General features: G+C 38.6%; 1 protein-coding gene across 1 annotated transcript in view; it reads left to right on the forward strand.

Moving 5' to 3' along the window:
• TMEM132C (transmembrane protein 132C) overlaps positions 1 to 14,621 on the forward strand; it is a 554,441-nt gene that overhangs the window by 198,638 nt on the left and 341,182 nt on the right. The window contains exon 2 of the mRNA XM_072600717.1: positions 455 to 1,343. Coding sequence (XP_072456818.1) covers positions 455 to 1,343 — 889 coding nt within the window. The remainder of the gene's footprint in view (positions 1 to 454; positions 1,344 to 14,621) is intronic.

A 14,621-nucleotide genomic window follows, 5' to 3' on the forward strand; every position in this document is an offset into this window, starting at 1 on the left:
CACTCCTAATGCAACACTCTACCTACCATACCATACAAATTCTATTTTAAAAAAAACTGATTTTTACTCCCTATTCCCTACTCTAAATAAGTAGAAATAAAACCAAAAATAGATGAGCAAAAGAACCAAAGGGTCAGAATGCATCAAATGAATATATTTTCATGTTTTAAATATCTTATTTTTATGTGTAGCCTGCCTGGGAAACAATCAGTATTTGGGGGGGAGGGGAGGAGGGAGGCAATTGGAGTTAAGTGACAATCAGTGTTTCTTCAATGGGTCATGTATTGTAATTCATTGAGTAACCCCAGAACAAGATATAATATTCCAAACTGCATTGAGTTCAGAATTTCCATTCCTTACGTGTAAATTATTTGTTGACCTAACAGTTTCTCAAGAACATATTAATCATTCTTTCTTTGTCTTTTTTTCTCCCTTTTTCTCTCTTTCAAATTAGTTATAGAGGGCCGAGGGGTCACGGACAATGGACCAAGATTTTCCTCATTACCAACATATCTACCTGTGAGCTATCACATCCTCAGTGCTGAGACATCATTTTTCCTTAAAGAAACCCACCAGGATTTTATGAGGAATTCCAGTTTGCAGTCCAGAGTTGAGTCATTCTTTACATACAAAGCCAAGAAGCCTCCTGTGTTGAATGCTAGCTATGGACCCTTTTCCGTAGAAAAAGTTGTGCCCCAGGAACTCATGATGACTTCCAATTTTTTAGGATCTAATGACAAGTTTACCTTTAACTGGAAACTTAAAACATACATCATGAGTGACAAGATCTACTTGAACCGGCCCAAAGTCCAAATCCTGTTCTACATTGTGGGTCGGGACTGGGATGAGTATAACTCTGAAGAGAGACTTCCCTGTCTTCGGGTATTTGCCTTCAGGGAAACGAGAGAGGTGAGGGGCAGCTGCCGTCTGGCAGGTGACCTTGGACTGTGTGTTGCAGAATTGGATCTCTTACCCAGCTGGTTCAATCCTTCTACAGTGGCTTCTGGGCGGAAAAAAACTGTCAGTCAGTTGGAAGGAAGCTCTGTGGAACTATATTACACAATTCAACCAGGAGATGAGAAAGGAGAGTGCACAACTGGGGATGTGAGGAAAGGCAATGCCATCCGCCCAGGGAAGGATGGTCTGGATGAAACCACGTCCCACTTGCAAAGGATTGGTACCATTGGCCTTTATCAGGCCCAGGAGAATTTTCAGCTTAGTGAGTTACGGCTGGACAGCAACGTGGTCATCTGGCTGCCATCAAAGCCTGTCAAACAAGGAGAGGTGGTCAATGCATATGTGACTGTCGCCAATAATTCCACCATTGACCTATTCATCTTGAGGTATGTGCTTTGGTCAGCTGGTCAGGAAATATTTATCTGGCTTAGAGTGCCTGTTTATTTATTTGTGTTGTACATATAAATGCAAGATTAGACATACCGTCTTCCTAAATGTCATGGGTCAAATGGTAGATAAAAGAAATTGCTCTCTCTCTCTCTCCTTCTCTCCCTCCCTCTCTCTTTTTCTACACACATACACACACACACACACACACACACACAAATCTAAGAATATATTGAGAAGAAAAGATGCCTACAAATTGTATTGGTAAGTTGAAAAACAGAATTGTTTATAAAGGACATGGTCACTTCCCTACAGAGGCTTATACTCTACGTTATGTGTGTGTGTTTGTGTGTCTATGATTTTATATGTATATGGAGCCCCTAGAGAGGAAACTCCTACCAACTCATATCTATAACTATTCAGAGAGCAGCTTGGAGCACTGAGAGGTTAAGGGAGATACCCAGGGTATCCCCTAGAGGATTTGTCACAGATAGGACTCAGACACAGACCATCCTATTTTTAAAGGCAGTTCACTGCCTTCCACAGAACCCTTCAGCCTCCTTCATTCTTCATTACCTGATTTTCTGAAAGAGGTATACTCACAGGTGTCAATCAAAGAAGGAGAGGGACATGGTTATTCTTTGGGACTCTTGGCCTCCAGGGTTGAGATGCTAATGGAGTGATTGTGCTTTTTTCAAAAGGTCTAAGGGAAATAATAACTATTTTGTCTCTGTGTGTGTGTGTGTGTGTGTGTGTGTGTGTGCGCGTGTGTGTGTGTATAATCACCCATTCATTTCATTGGTGTCTCCCAGAATTCATAGTTTGCAGGTTAAGGAAGAGTCAGGTAATATACGTGAATGTCTCATAGGAAGGCATCCTCCTTAAAGAGAGCTGGCACCTGGGAAATTATCCTTTCCTCATTTAAAATCCCCAGAATAGCCCACAATACTTAATCACTGCTGATTTTGTCAGGTAAGAGTCAAGTTTTATTAGGATTGCCCTTCCCATCTGCTTAAAAACTTTAAGATATCAGACTTTATAAAGGTTTTCCAGGACATCTATTCCCTCATACTCCAGAAGGGCATATGACATATTGGTAATCTCATTGTTCTGTTTGTCAGGGGACTTGAAATCTAGTCCTACTGTTGCAAGGGACTAGCCATATGACCTTGTGTAAGTCTGTTTCTCCTCTATGAACTGCAATCCCCGACTATCTTTAGGATCAATCTAACTACTTCCTCTTCCCTTTCTACCTTTCAAGTCATTTTACCCAATTCTCCTTTCTACATAACTCTTCATTCCCAACAAACTGACCGACTTAAAATTTGTATTCTTTTCAATAAATTTGAGATTGTTTTTTCATTTCTACTCAGTTAATCTCTCCCCCATGATAAGATCAAGCCAACCAACAGGATACTTGGAAAGGAACATGATCTTGAGATATGATTAGAAGCCTGGGTACAAATAAATGAGTAAACAAATGAATGGATGGATGGAGGAAAAATCCTTTTTTAAGCACTTACCAAGGGCCATAACTATGGTAAGAAAGCAGAATACAATACCAGAAAACAATATGATTAAGAGGTGACTGGCCTCCAACCCAAGCATGTGGCACTGTGAATCTGCAGGTTCAAAAAAGTATATTAGAAGAAGAGTTATAAAAGATTGTTTCTGCCTTTCAAATACAATATGTCAGGAACTGGCAAGATTATGACCAATGGACCATTGAAATCTATAATTAGATGGATTAATGGAGATTATACTAACAAATGAATAATAAATACATAAGTGAATGAATGATCCATTAAACCCACAACCAGCCAAAGTTTCTGAGAAGTTTGCAAGAGAAGGCTGCACCTAGGAAATTATCCTTTCCCCATTTAAAGGAGGAAAGCAAATGGGTTTGTTTTCAAGCGTTAGGACATGATGACGATGATGATAGCTAATATTTATATAATGCTTACTATGTGCCAAGCACTATACTAAGTGTTTAACAATTATTATCTCATTTAATCCCTGCTAGAATCCTGAGAGGCAAATGCTATTAGTATTTCCTTTATACAGATGAGGAAACTGAGGCAAGCCTATATTAAGTGACTTGCTCAGGGTCACACAACTAGTAAGTGTCTGAGGCCAAATATGAACTCAGATTTTCCTTACTCTAGACCCAGTGCTCTATCTTCTGTAACATTCAGCTACCAGAAACTTATGTCTTCTATTTTGATTAAGAACAAATGTTTCTTTGTTTCTTTTAACTCAAAGTTTATTGAGCATAGAAAATAATAGCATTAAATTTGACAATGTTATGAATTGTAAAGATCTTTCAAATGAAATGGCATTCTTTAGGATATGAAGTTCTAGAAGCTATACTTCTAGCCTCTGGAGTCTTTCCCTAGCTTTCCAATAACTAGATGAAAGTCCTTGGGAGAAAATATCTAACTAGCTTGATACATCTCTTAGATATGTCACGTATTTTGTTTCCTCCATCATTGACTTTAAATTTGAGGCAGATTTCCCTAGTGCTAAGTAACAGTTATTCTTTAGAAGCTCTGAAAGAAAAGAAAAGGTCCCCGAAAGGTTTGAGTAAGTGAAAATGTTTTATCTGAGAATTCTGAGAATCAGATTAATAAGAGAGAAGCAAATGATCTTCCAGGCAACCATTCCTATCTTGGAAGTAAAGGAGATTTGTAAGAAGAGAAGATAATTTCTCACATCTTTGATACCTAGGAACTTCAAAAACAAAAGGAGTATTCTTGCTTTGATTTCCAAGATGGCTGACTGACATTCTTAGCAAAATGGAATTGCTGACTTATGGGAGCCTCCTCATTTCTTCATTTGATGGAAATTTCAAATTCATCTGTGACTCAGGAGATTTGAGATTTGTGAGAGATAGATCATTGGAAAAACTATGTCTGAATCTTTCTGGAAAGCTTATTGGAAATCAAGATGCACACTATGCCCCTACACCTGTCTTATGGTGTTTTATCAATCCACAAAATCAATCCTTCATCCATGTACAAATTTAACAAACATTTAAAATTAACAAACATTTATTGACATGTACTATTGACAAATAACTTTACTAGTGACTAAAGAGGCAATGTAGTATTGAGCAGTGGTTCTCATACTTTTCCACAGTGATAGAACCCTTCAGTTTAAATAAAACATTGAGCTTACCCTTATAGTAGCATCCTTAAGATTATTATTTTAATGCCTATTAACAAGATCATAAGGTTCATTTAAGAATGGGGTATTCCTGGGTTCCTTGAAGCAGAGTTTGAAGAAGTAAAGAATTTCAACAGTGACTATTTATAGATAGAGGTCCGTAGAATGACTTCAAATATAAAACAAAGGCATTGAGATCAGTTAAAGGGCAGGAGAGATTGGGGAATGGCACAAAGTCTTTGGTGGGGGGAGTGCATGTGACGGTAAGTAGCATTTAAAAAAGGCTGAGAAGTTACGTTGAATTGAGAGGATTTTGAATGTTAAAATAAAGGGTTGATTTGATTCTGTAGTAATGGAGAGATCTAGAAGGGGCTTTTTAAGAAAGGGAATGAGATGATCCAATTTTTATTTACTTCAGGAAAATTGATTTGGAAGTGTTGTGAAAGAAATATTATGGGTATCACTGAAGGCAATATAGTTTAATGCCTTGGAGTCAGAAAGATGGGTTCAGTTCTCACCTCTGATACATACTAACTGGCTGTGTCACCTAGGTAAGTCACTTCTTAGTACCTCAGGAAAATCTCCAAGATTATCAATAGTGGCATAGGTGTTTTCATTCAGATTTCCTTGAACTGAGTAAATTCCAGTTCTGTTCCCCCGACAAAAAATGCATATTATATGAAGTCACAAGTAATAAAGTTTATCGTTTCCTCCTTCTAAAGAGGCAAGTTAACTCTGCACTACTGGTTATATTCCTAATGGGTAGGCAGTCTCATACCAAGGAACGCTGGTGATATGTAAGGCCTTTTTGGAGACTAGTTTTTCTGGTGATCAGGGGAGCTTCCAAAACCTTCCTCCCAAGATGAAATTTTGTTCTTGAGGTTCATTTTTAAAAATCATCTGGGAACCTGACAAATACATGAAACTGAAAAAAAATAACTGTGCTAGCAATTTATTCCCCTTTGGCAACATCATTTTCATAAATGAGGCTCTCCTTCCTACCTTTTCAGTTGTTGTTTAGTCATTTTTCAGTTTTGTCTGAATCTTCATGACCCCATTTGGGGTTTTCTTGGCAAACACACTGGAATGGTTTGCGATTTTCTTCTCTAGCCCATTTTATAGATGAGGAAGCTAGTAAGTGTCTGAGGCCAGATTTGAACTCAGGAAGATGAGTCTTTCCTAACTAAAGACATCTAATCCAAATCATCAAATTTAACCACAACTGTCTCAGGCATGAGGGATATGAAGATTCCCACAGTCCTGCTCTCAAAGAGGTCTGATAGAAAAGACTATAACATACATGCAAAAAAAATGAAAAAATTACAGAAGATATAATGTGATTAAAAATAAAGGAGACACAAATACAAAATCTCCTAAGGAAATGAAAAGTAGGGAAGATTGTTTTGGGGTAAAGAAATCGAAAAAAGGTGGAGTGGATTCATTCAGGGATGTGAGCTGTGCTGTGAGGAAAGAGAAAAGTATTCATAGGTGGAGATCCACAGGGAGTTTATCTAAAGAATTGAGGCAAGGCCTGCACAAAGTCATGGAGATGGGAGATAGGTTGAATTCATGAAGTAACTGATAGACCAACTTGTCTGTAATATGGAATATGTGAAGGGGAGTACTGTAACCATAGTTGGGAGAGATAGAGTGAAGATCATGGAGCAACCTGAAAGCAAGTTTGATGACCATGTATTTCATTTTTCTGACAAATAGAGCCATTGCTTTTTTATGTCATAAATATGATTTTTTTTCTTTTTCAGTTTTGAGTTCCAAACTCCCACCCACTAAGAAGACAAGTGACCTATCAATTATACATGTGAAATTGCAAGACACATTCTACACTAGTCACATTTTTTTAAAAGCAAGAAAAACAAAGAGAGCAAGAAACTATACTTCAATCTACACCCATTTCCACATAGGAATATAAACTGTGTAATTTCATTGAGAAACTTATAATTACACTTTCATGTCTATCTTTTCACATTTCTCTTGAGTCTTTCCTTTAAGTATGAAATTTTCTATTCATCTCTGGTCTTTTCACCAAGAATGCTTAAAAGTCCTCTATTTCATTAAATATCCATTTTCATCTTGAAGGATTATATGCAGTTTTTTTGGGTAGGTGATTCTTGATTGTAAACCTAGCTCCTTTGTCATCTGGAATATCATGTTCCAAACTTTCTGCTCCCTTTAACAAGGAAGGCATTAAATCTTATGCAATTTTGAGCATAGCTCCACAATATTTGAATAGTTTTGTTGTTTTGTTTTGTTTTTCTGGCTGCTTGAAGTATTTTCTCTTTGACCGGGGAATTCTGGAATTTAGCTATAATATTGCTGGAAGTTATCATTTTGGAATCTCTTTCAGGAGGTATTTGGTGAATTCTTTCCATTTTTATTTTGCCCCCTAGATTGAAGATATTGGGGCAGTTTCCCTTGATAATTTTTGAAATATGATGCCTAGGCTCTTTTTTTGATCATGGCCTTCAGGTAATCCAATAATTCTTAAATCATCTCTCCTGGTTATATTTTCTATCTCAGCTGTTTTTCTGACGAGATATTGCATATTTTATTCAATTCATTTCCATTCTTTTGATTCTTTGTTATTGTTTCTTGTTATCTCACGAAGGTCTTAGCTTCTACTTGTCCAATTCTAATTTTTAAAGAATTGTTTGGATTTTTCAGTGAGATTTTATGCCTCTTTTTTATTTGACCTTTTCTGCTTTTTATAGAACTCTTTTCTTCAGTGATTTTTTGCACCTCTTTTACCAAGCCCTTAATTCTCTTTTCATACTTTTCTTGCAATACTTTCATGTCCTTTCCCAATTTTTCCTCTGCTGTTCTTATCTCTTTCTTTAACTCTTCCAGTAATTCTTATTGGGCTTAGCTCCAATTAGCATTTTTCTTTGAGGCTTTGTTTGTGACTGGTTTCACATTCTTCTCTTGTTTTTGAGTCTTGGTTTTCCCTGGCATCGTAATAACTTTTATGGTCATTAAATTTTTGTTGTTTTCTCATTTTTCCAGCCTATTTCTTGCCTTTTAACTTTACATTAAAGTTGGACTCTGCTCCCCTAGGGATGGAAAGGCACTCTCCTAAGCTTCAGGCTTTTTCTTACTACTATTTCCAGAGCTAATTATGGGAGTCTGCAAATTTTTGTTGCTTCCAAGGTAGTATGATTCAGGAGGAGGTGTGGTCAGTTCTCTCTTGATCCAAACTTTGGTCTTTACCCAGGAAGCCCCTGGTCCCTTGCAGCCATGAGCATTAGCACTCTTTTTGCTTTGGAACTGTGAAGAGAATCCTTGCTTCCTTGTGACCAACCACCAGCATTCCTATCCATTCTGGAACTGCAACCCATAACTGCATATGAGCAAAAAATTTGCCAGTGAGTGACAGCAAAGAGTGCCCTATAATCTGTTTCTGACCAGATGTCCAACCCCTTTGCTGTCTCAGGCCTGAGCTCATACAGCTGCTACTGTGACTGCCATTGTTGCCACCATGTGTGTGGACTCTGCACAGACTTCTACCCCAGTATCACAAATTTTCCTACCAATCTCCTAAGTTTTCTTAGGTCAGAACAATTTCTCACTCTGACCATTAATTGGCTCTACCATTCCAAAATTTAATTTCATGCATTATTTTAAAGTTGCTTGGAAGGGAATCTTGAGACGGTTCAGCTGTGGTGCCTCAAATATGCCATCTTGGCTTTTCCCCTGCTACTGCTATTTCTTGAGCAATGGAATGACATAGTTGCTTGTATTTAAAAGATTCTTGCCTAAACTAAGGGAAAGATAGATTGGAGACTGGAAAAATCAGAGGCAGTAAAATCAGTTAGAAAGCTATTATAATAGTACAGGTGAGAGATTGCTGAGAACCTGAATAAGGGAAGTAGCAATGTGAATGGAAAGGAGATGATGAGTGGGAAAGGTTTTAGAGGAATATATGATGGAAATTGCCAACTGATTATATACGTGGAGTGAAGTAAAGGAATGATTGTGATATGAAAGAAGGCACTTAACCTCCATGGTCCTTACTTTCTTCATCTCTGTAATACAGAGTATAGACCATATGACCTTTGATGTCCACTTTAATTCTAGATATATGATGTTAAGCCACTTGAAGTATGGGGGCCACAGTTTCTTCATCTATTCAATATGTGGTTGGACTGGGTGACCCCAAAGTCTAATCTAGCTCTAAATCTGTATCAGTGATTCCAGACTAAGGAACTCGGAGGATGCATGAGGGTATTATCAAAAGAGATGGAGACATTGGGAAGAAAAAGAGTTAGGTTCTGCAGAGAAGATGAAGAGTTGGGTTTTAGATAGGTTGAAATTCTGGGGCAGGTAGAATAGTCATTTGGAAATGTAGAACTGGATTTTAGTGGAGAGATGAGTGCTTCCAAATGTAGATTTGAATGTCCTCTGTATAATGGCCTTAATGGATAGTTTTCCCTCTACCTGCCTGTCTAACTCTTGCATTTCTTACCTAGTGTATCTTCATTTTCCCTCCCTAAATATGTTTCTCAGTCTATGTCCCCTACCCTTTATTTTCCAGGTATTCTTTTATTCTTTCTTCCCTCTCCCATGGTATACATTATGCCATAAATTAAAAATAAAATTAATAACAATTTAAAAAGCAGAAAGAAGTCAACAGAAAAAAAAGAGTATATAAGAGTGGTGGAATGGTCATAAAATCATAAATTTAGAGCTACCATAAGAATACTTATATACCTGTTTTCTCTCCCTTTAAAGGAGGAGTGTTTTAATTTTGTTTTTGTATATTCAGTTATTAGCATAGTGCCTGATACAACAAAAATGATTGATAAATGTTAATTGATTAATCAATTCTTCTAGTCAGTATGGTGCAATTTTCAATAAAATCAATTAAATATTTAAAAGGAGTTTTAGATGGTGAGAAAATGAGATTTCTTGAACATACATCTTTGTTTCTGTCAGAGATGTGCAGTTATCTCCCCCCCACACGATTTCCTGTTATTTTTAAAATAAATTCTATTGATCTCTCTCCCTCTCTCTCTGTCTCTCTCTCTCTCCCTCTCTCTTTCCATCAACAGAATTTCTTCCAGTATCCCCCCACCACCATCCCAGAGACCCAACCCAAATAACTTTCTGGCAGTCATAACAATACTCTCCATATTTTTTATTTTGTTTTAAATTATTTATTTAGTATTGTATTTTTCTCCAATTTTATGTAAAAATAATTTTTAACATTCAATTTTTTTTATTTTAATTACAAATTCTCTCCCTCCTTTCTCAACCCTCTCACTGAAAGGCAAGCAATTCCATATAGGTTATATATACACGCAAAGCATATATCCATATTAATCAAGTTGTAGACCAAAAAAAACCATGAAAAAATAAAGTTTTTTTGAGTATGCTATGATCTGTATTCATAGTCCATCACTTCTTTTTCTGGGGATGGTTAGCTCTTTTCATCATAAGTCCTTCAGAGTTGTCTTGGATCATTGTATTGCTGAGAATAGCTAAGTCTTTCACACTTGATCATCTTACAGTATTACTGTTACTATGTACAATATTCTCTTGTTTCTAATCATTTCACTTTATATCAGTTCATGTAAGTCTTTCCAGGTTATTTTGAGAGCATCCTACTCATCACTTCTTACAGCACAGTGGTATTCTGTCACAATCATATATCACAACCTCTAACGATATGCTTAAAGAGACAAAAAAAAAAAAAAGAAATAAAAATGAAGAGAAAAGTAAGAAGCAAAACTGATCAATACACTAAAAAAGCCTGACAGAGCAGAGGTTCTCCCCTTTCCTTCCCAGGCAATTCTCTGTCAGGAGCTCAAATAGAACTTCTTCCAACCTAGGCTTCTTGGATACTAGAATGTTAGGTTACAAATTAGCTTGGTAATTTGACAAAATCTCATAGGGAATAACTAAATTTTCTCAACCAATCTAAATATGCTTTCTTTGCCTTTTTCCAGTGGCTTTCACTCCTTTCCAACTGAAATTCCAGTAGGAATTTTTGTTGTCATTTTCAGTTGTGTCCAACCCTTCATGACTCCATTTGGGGTCTCATCAGCAAAGATACTTGAGTGCTTTGCCATTTCCTTCTTCCAGCCCATTTTACAGATGAAGAAGCAACTTGCCCAGGGTCACACACCTAGTAAGTGTGTGAGGCTGGATTTGAACTCAGATATTCCTGACTCCAGACTCTACACTCTATCTACTATGCCACCTAGCTTTTCCAATGGAAATTGACTACCTAGTTTAATGCCTCTGGTTAATTGTTTCAATAGAGTTGTTCTCATCTGATAAAAGCAGTAGGTCTATAGAGTATCTTGTTAGCTACTTTAATTGGGATAGTTGATGGATTCAAGTGACTCTCACCTTTATAGAAGGTAGTATAAGTATTGTGTTCACCATTTTACAGGTCTACCTATCTATCTAGTGCTACTAGGTGCCAGGTATGTGTTTTCTGAGGACACATAATAGCAAAGCAAAATAGAACAGCAAAAACAGTCCCTGTACTCATTCTAATGGAAAAAAAATAAAGTAATGTAATCTCAGAAAAATTAAATGACAATTAATAGTGTGAAGAGGAAGGGGATGGGAGAAATCAACTAAGCAAGTAGATGTAAGAGTTAAACTCCAACCTCCTGGTTATAGGGCGGAGCCAAGATGGCGGAGTAGAAACACACAAATACACTAGCTCCGAACCCACAGCCCATGAAATATCTGTAGTAAAGAGCCGCCAATAATTTTGGGAGCAGGAGAAGCCACATAATAGTGGAGCGGATAAGATTTCTGTTCCAGAGGGACCTGCAAACCTCTCGCAAAAGGTCCGTCGTGCTGCGGGCACGGAGCCCACCCCAGCCCTGCCCCGGCCCCGACACTGAGAGGAGAAGATCCGAGTGGGGAGCAGATCCGAGCAGGCTTCAGGGACGGAATCTCCAGCGGCTGCACGGGTCCCTCCACCCACAGGTGACTGGGGTCGGTGAGAAGGTCTCTTTGGTGGGTCGAGAGGGGAGTGGGGTGCCCCCATACTCAGGCCCCCTTGGAAGGCAACAGCAGAAGCGGGAGCAGACCAGGGCTCTCCAGGCAGGCAGGAGCCCGGATCCATTGTTGAAGGTCTCCGCATAAACCCCCTGAGGGAACTGAGCCCGTGAGGCAGCCCTGCCCCCACCTGAGCACCTGAACATAATCTCACACTGAATAGCAGCCCTGCCCCCACCCAAAGCACTGAGGCTGGGAAGCAGCATTTGATTCTCAGACCCCAAGCGTGGCCTGGGAGGATCCGGAGGCGAGGTGAGTGTGAGGAGAATATTCAGAGCTCAAGACACTGGCTGGGAAAATGCCCAGAAAAGGGAAAAAAACCCAGACTATTGAGGGTTACTTTCTTGGTGAGCAGGTTTCTCCTCCCCTCCCTTCTGATGAGGAAGAGTGGTGCTCACCATCAGGGGAAGACACGGAAGTCAGTGCTTCTACATCCCAGCCCACTCAATGGGATCAGTTCTGGGAAAAGGTCATAAAGAGCCCAAACAATGTTCAAAATCATGTTAGAGAGGTGGAGAAAAAACTGGGAAGAGTAATAAAAAACTTGCAAGCAAAGTATGAACAACAAATCAGCACCCTGCTAAAGGAGACCCCAAAAAATGCGGAAGAAAATAACACCCTGAACAATAGGCTAACTCAATTGGCAAAGGAGGTTCAAGAAGCCAATGAGGAGAAGAATGCTTTCAAAAGCAGAATTAGCCAAATGGAAAAGGAGATTCAAAAGCTCACTGAAGAAAATAGTTATTTCAAAATTAGAATGGAACAGATGGAGGCTAATGACTTTATGAGAAACCAAGAAATCACAAAACCTCCTGGTTATAGCCAGCATACTTTCCTTGTGATACACTCCCTTTCTCAAGAAATACTATACAATTTTTCACTAAACAAAGTAGCATAGTAGCCTAATACCAACTTCTTGGCAATTACTATATTGATAACAGGTCTCTTTTTACACCAACAAAGTCTGCAATGGATTCCAGTTGAACAGCATTAGGGGATTGTTAGTCTTTTTCTTTTTTCTCTTCTTGGCTTTTTTTCTTTTCTCTTCTTTTCTTTTGTCTTGTCAGTTCAAGAAAACAAAAGGCTTTTTGCCACATTTACCATACTTGTGGAGATTCCAAAGATGATGCCAAATAGGCATCTGAGTTCTGATTACTGAACTTGGTCTGCCATTTTCTTCAGAAAATATTCATTGACCTGAATGATGATGATGAAATGAAACCTCAAGTTTCATTCTTGTGCTTAAAGTTATAATATGAAATTTGACAAAGGGCTGAACCAAAGGATCATTAGGGTTTCTTGTCTTGCAGCTCTTCTATCATGTGATGCTAAAGATGATTTTCTCCTGTATATTTACATGTCTTGGGGGAAAAGAGTGGAAACAAGGTGAAGGGAAGAGTAGCTGGACAGTTACCTATTCAGTTTGACAAGCTGAAAGGGCATAGTGGTGGATTTGTTTGGGACTTTGTAATTCTGAAGAGTGGTACTTGTAGACCCATATATATATCGTATTGAAGATAAGTGATGGTGACTCAGAGGTTGTGGACAAATTAAATACTTCTCACTATATTATACTGGTTCTGTTTTTGTTAAAAGAGGTCAATTGCAGGTTCAAATCAGTAAGATCCTGGTAGAGCTGAGCACAGATCTTGGAATAGCAGACAAAAAGAATAGATCAAGTCCTAAGTGGAAAACTCAATTTACATTGTTGATGGATACCTTGGGGTAAAAATCCATGGGAACTGCATTTGTTCTCATCTACATAGAATATGAAGAGGTTTTCTGAATCCTAACTACCACAGTATAACATTCTATACAGAAAAGATGGAGGTCCTAGCCTAGGCAATACAAGCCTTGGAGTATCCTCTCTAGCAACCCTAAATTTGAAAATTCAGTGACTGCCAGCCCTCTAAACAAAGAATGAGAGTTTCTGGACAATGATAACCCTCTTGGAAAGAAGGAAATTACATATAGGGTCATCAGAACTGGAGAATCAGCAAGGGACTAAGCCACAACATAAAGGATCAAACAAGCTGTAAGTTTCACTATTACCGTGAATTGGTTAGTTGTTGTCCTTTGTCTTCTAAGAGGACCAAAATGACATTAGCACAATAAAGTGAAATTTCAGGGTGTCTGACTGTGGCTGATCAGACCAATATGAACTTGGAATGCTCTACCACAGTCTGGGCACAGATGGTCTGTGTGAATATTTGGGGTGGATATACCAAATCTGCATATCCTATGTTTACTTTGTGCTGTCTCAATTCTGCTTTGCTCATAGAGTGCAGTACCCCTTCTGATGTGGGCATGCCACTCTAAGCAGTCCTGTGCCAGTGTCTCCCATGTTGCCAGTCAAGTCTAAAGTCTTTGAGAGAGACCTTGAGAGTGTCCTTGTATCGCTTCTTCTGACCACCATATGATCGCCTGCCCCATGAGAGTTCTCCATAAAACAGTCTTTTTGGCAAGCATATATTTTGCATTCAAACAATGTGGCCAGCGCATTGGAGTTGTGCTCTCTGAACCATAGTTTGAATACTTGGCAGTTCAGCTCCAGCAAAAACTTCAGTGTCTGGTCCTTTATCCTGCCAGGTTATCTTCAGAATCTTTCTAAGAGAGTTCAAATGGAAGCTAATCATTTTCCTGGCATGGCGCTGGTAGACTGTCCAATTTCACATGCATATAACAATGAGGTCAACACAACAGCTCTGTAGACCTTCGATTTAGTAGTCAGTCTATTGCCTCTTCTCTCCCAAACTTTTCTTCAGAGTCTCCCAAACACTGAGCTAGCTCTGGAAATGTGTGAATCAACCTCATTGTCAATGTGTACATCCCTGGATAGTGCACTACCAAGATAAGTGAACTTATCCACAGCATTCAAAACTTCTCCACTTGTTGACTTGGACTGTGTAGGACCAGTGGCAAGAGGGTCATCAAATTCCTTTTTCTTGAGGGAGTACAAGTCCCACCATCAGGATCATATCAGGATGAATGGGACTTACTAGAGCACCTCACTCTCCTATGAACTCCAAGACGGAGCCTGGTCTTCATAACACTGGAGTTTGTGATACTAGACTTCA

This window comes from Notamacropus eugenii, chromosome 4, assembly GCF_028372415.1.
Source record: "Notamacropus eugenii isolate mMacEug1 chromosome 4, mMacEug1.pri_v2, whole genome shotgun sequence".
Classification (NCBI taxonomy): Eukaryota; Metazoa; Chordata; class Mammalia; order Diprotodontia; family Macropodidae; genus Notamacropus; species Notamacropus eugenii.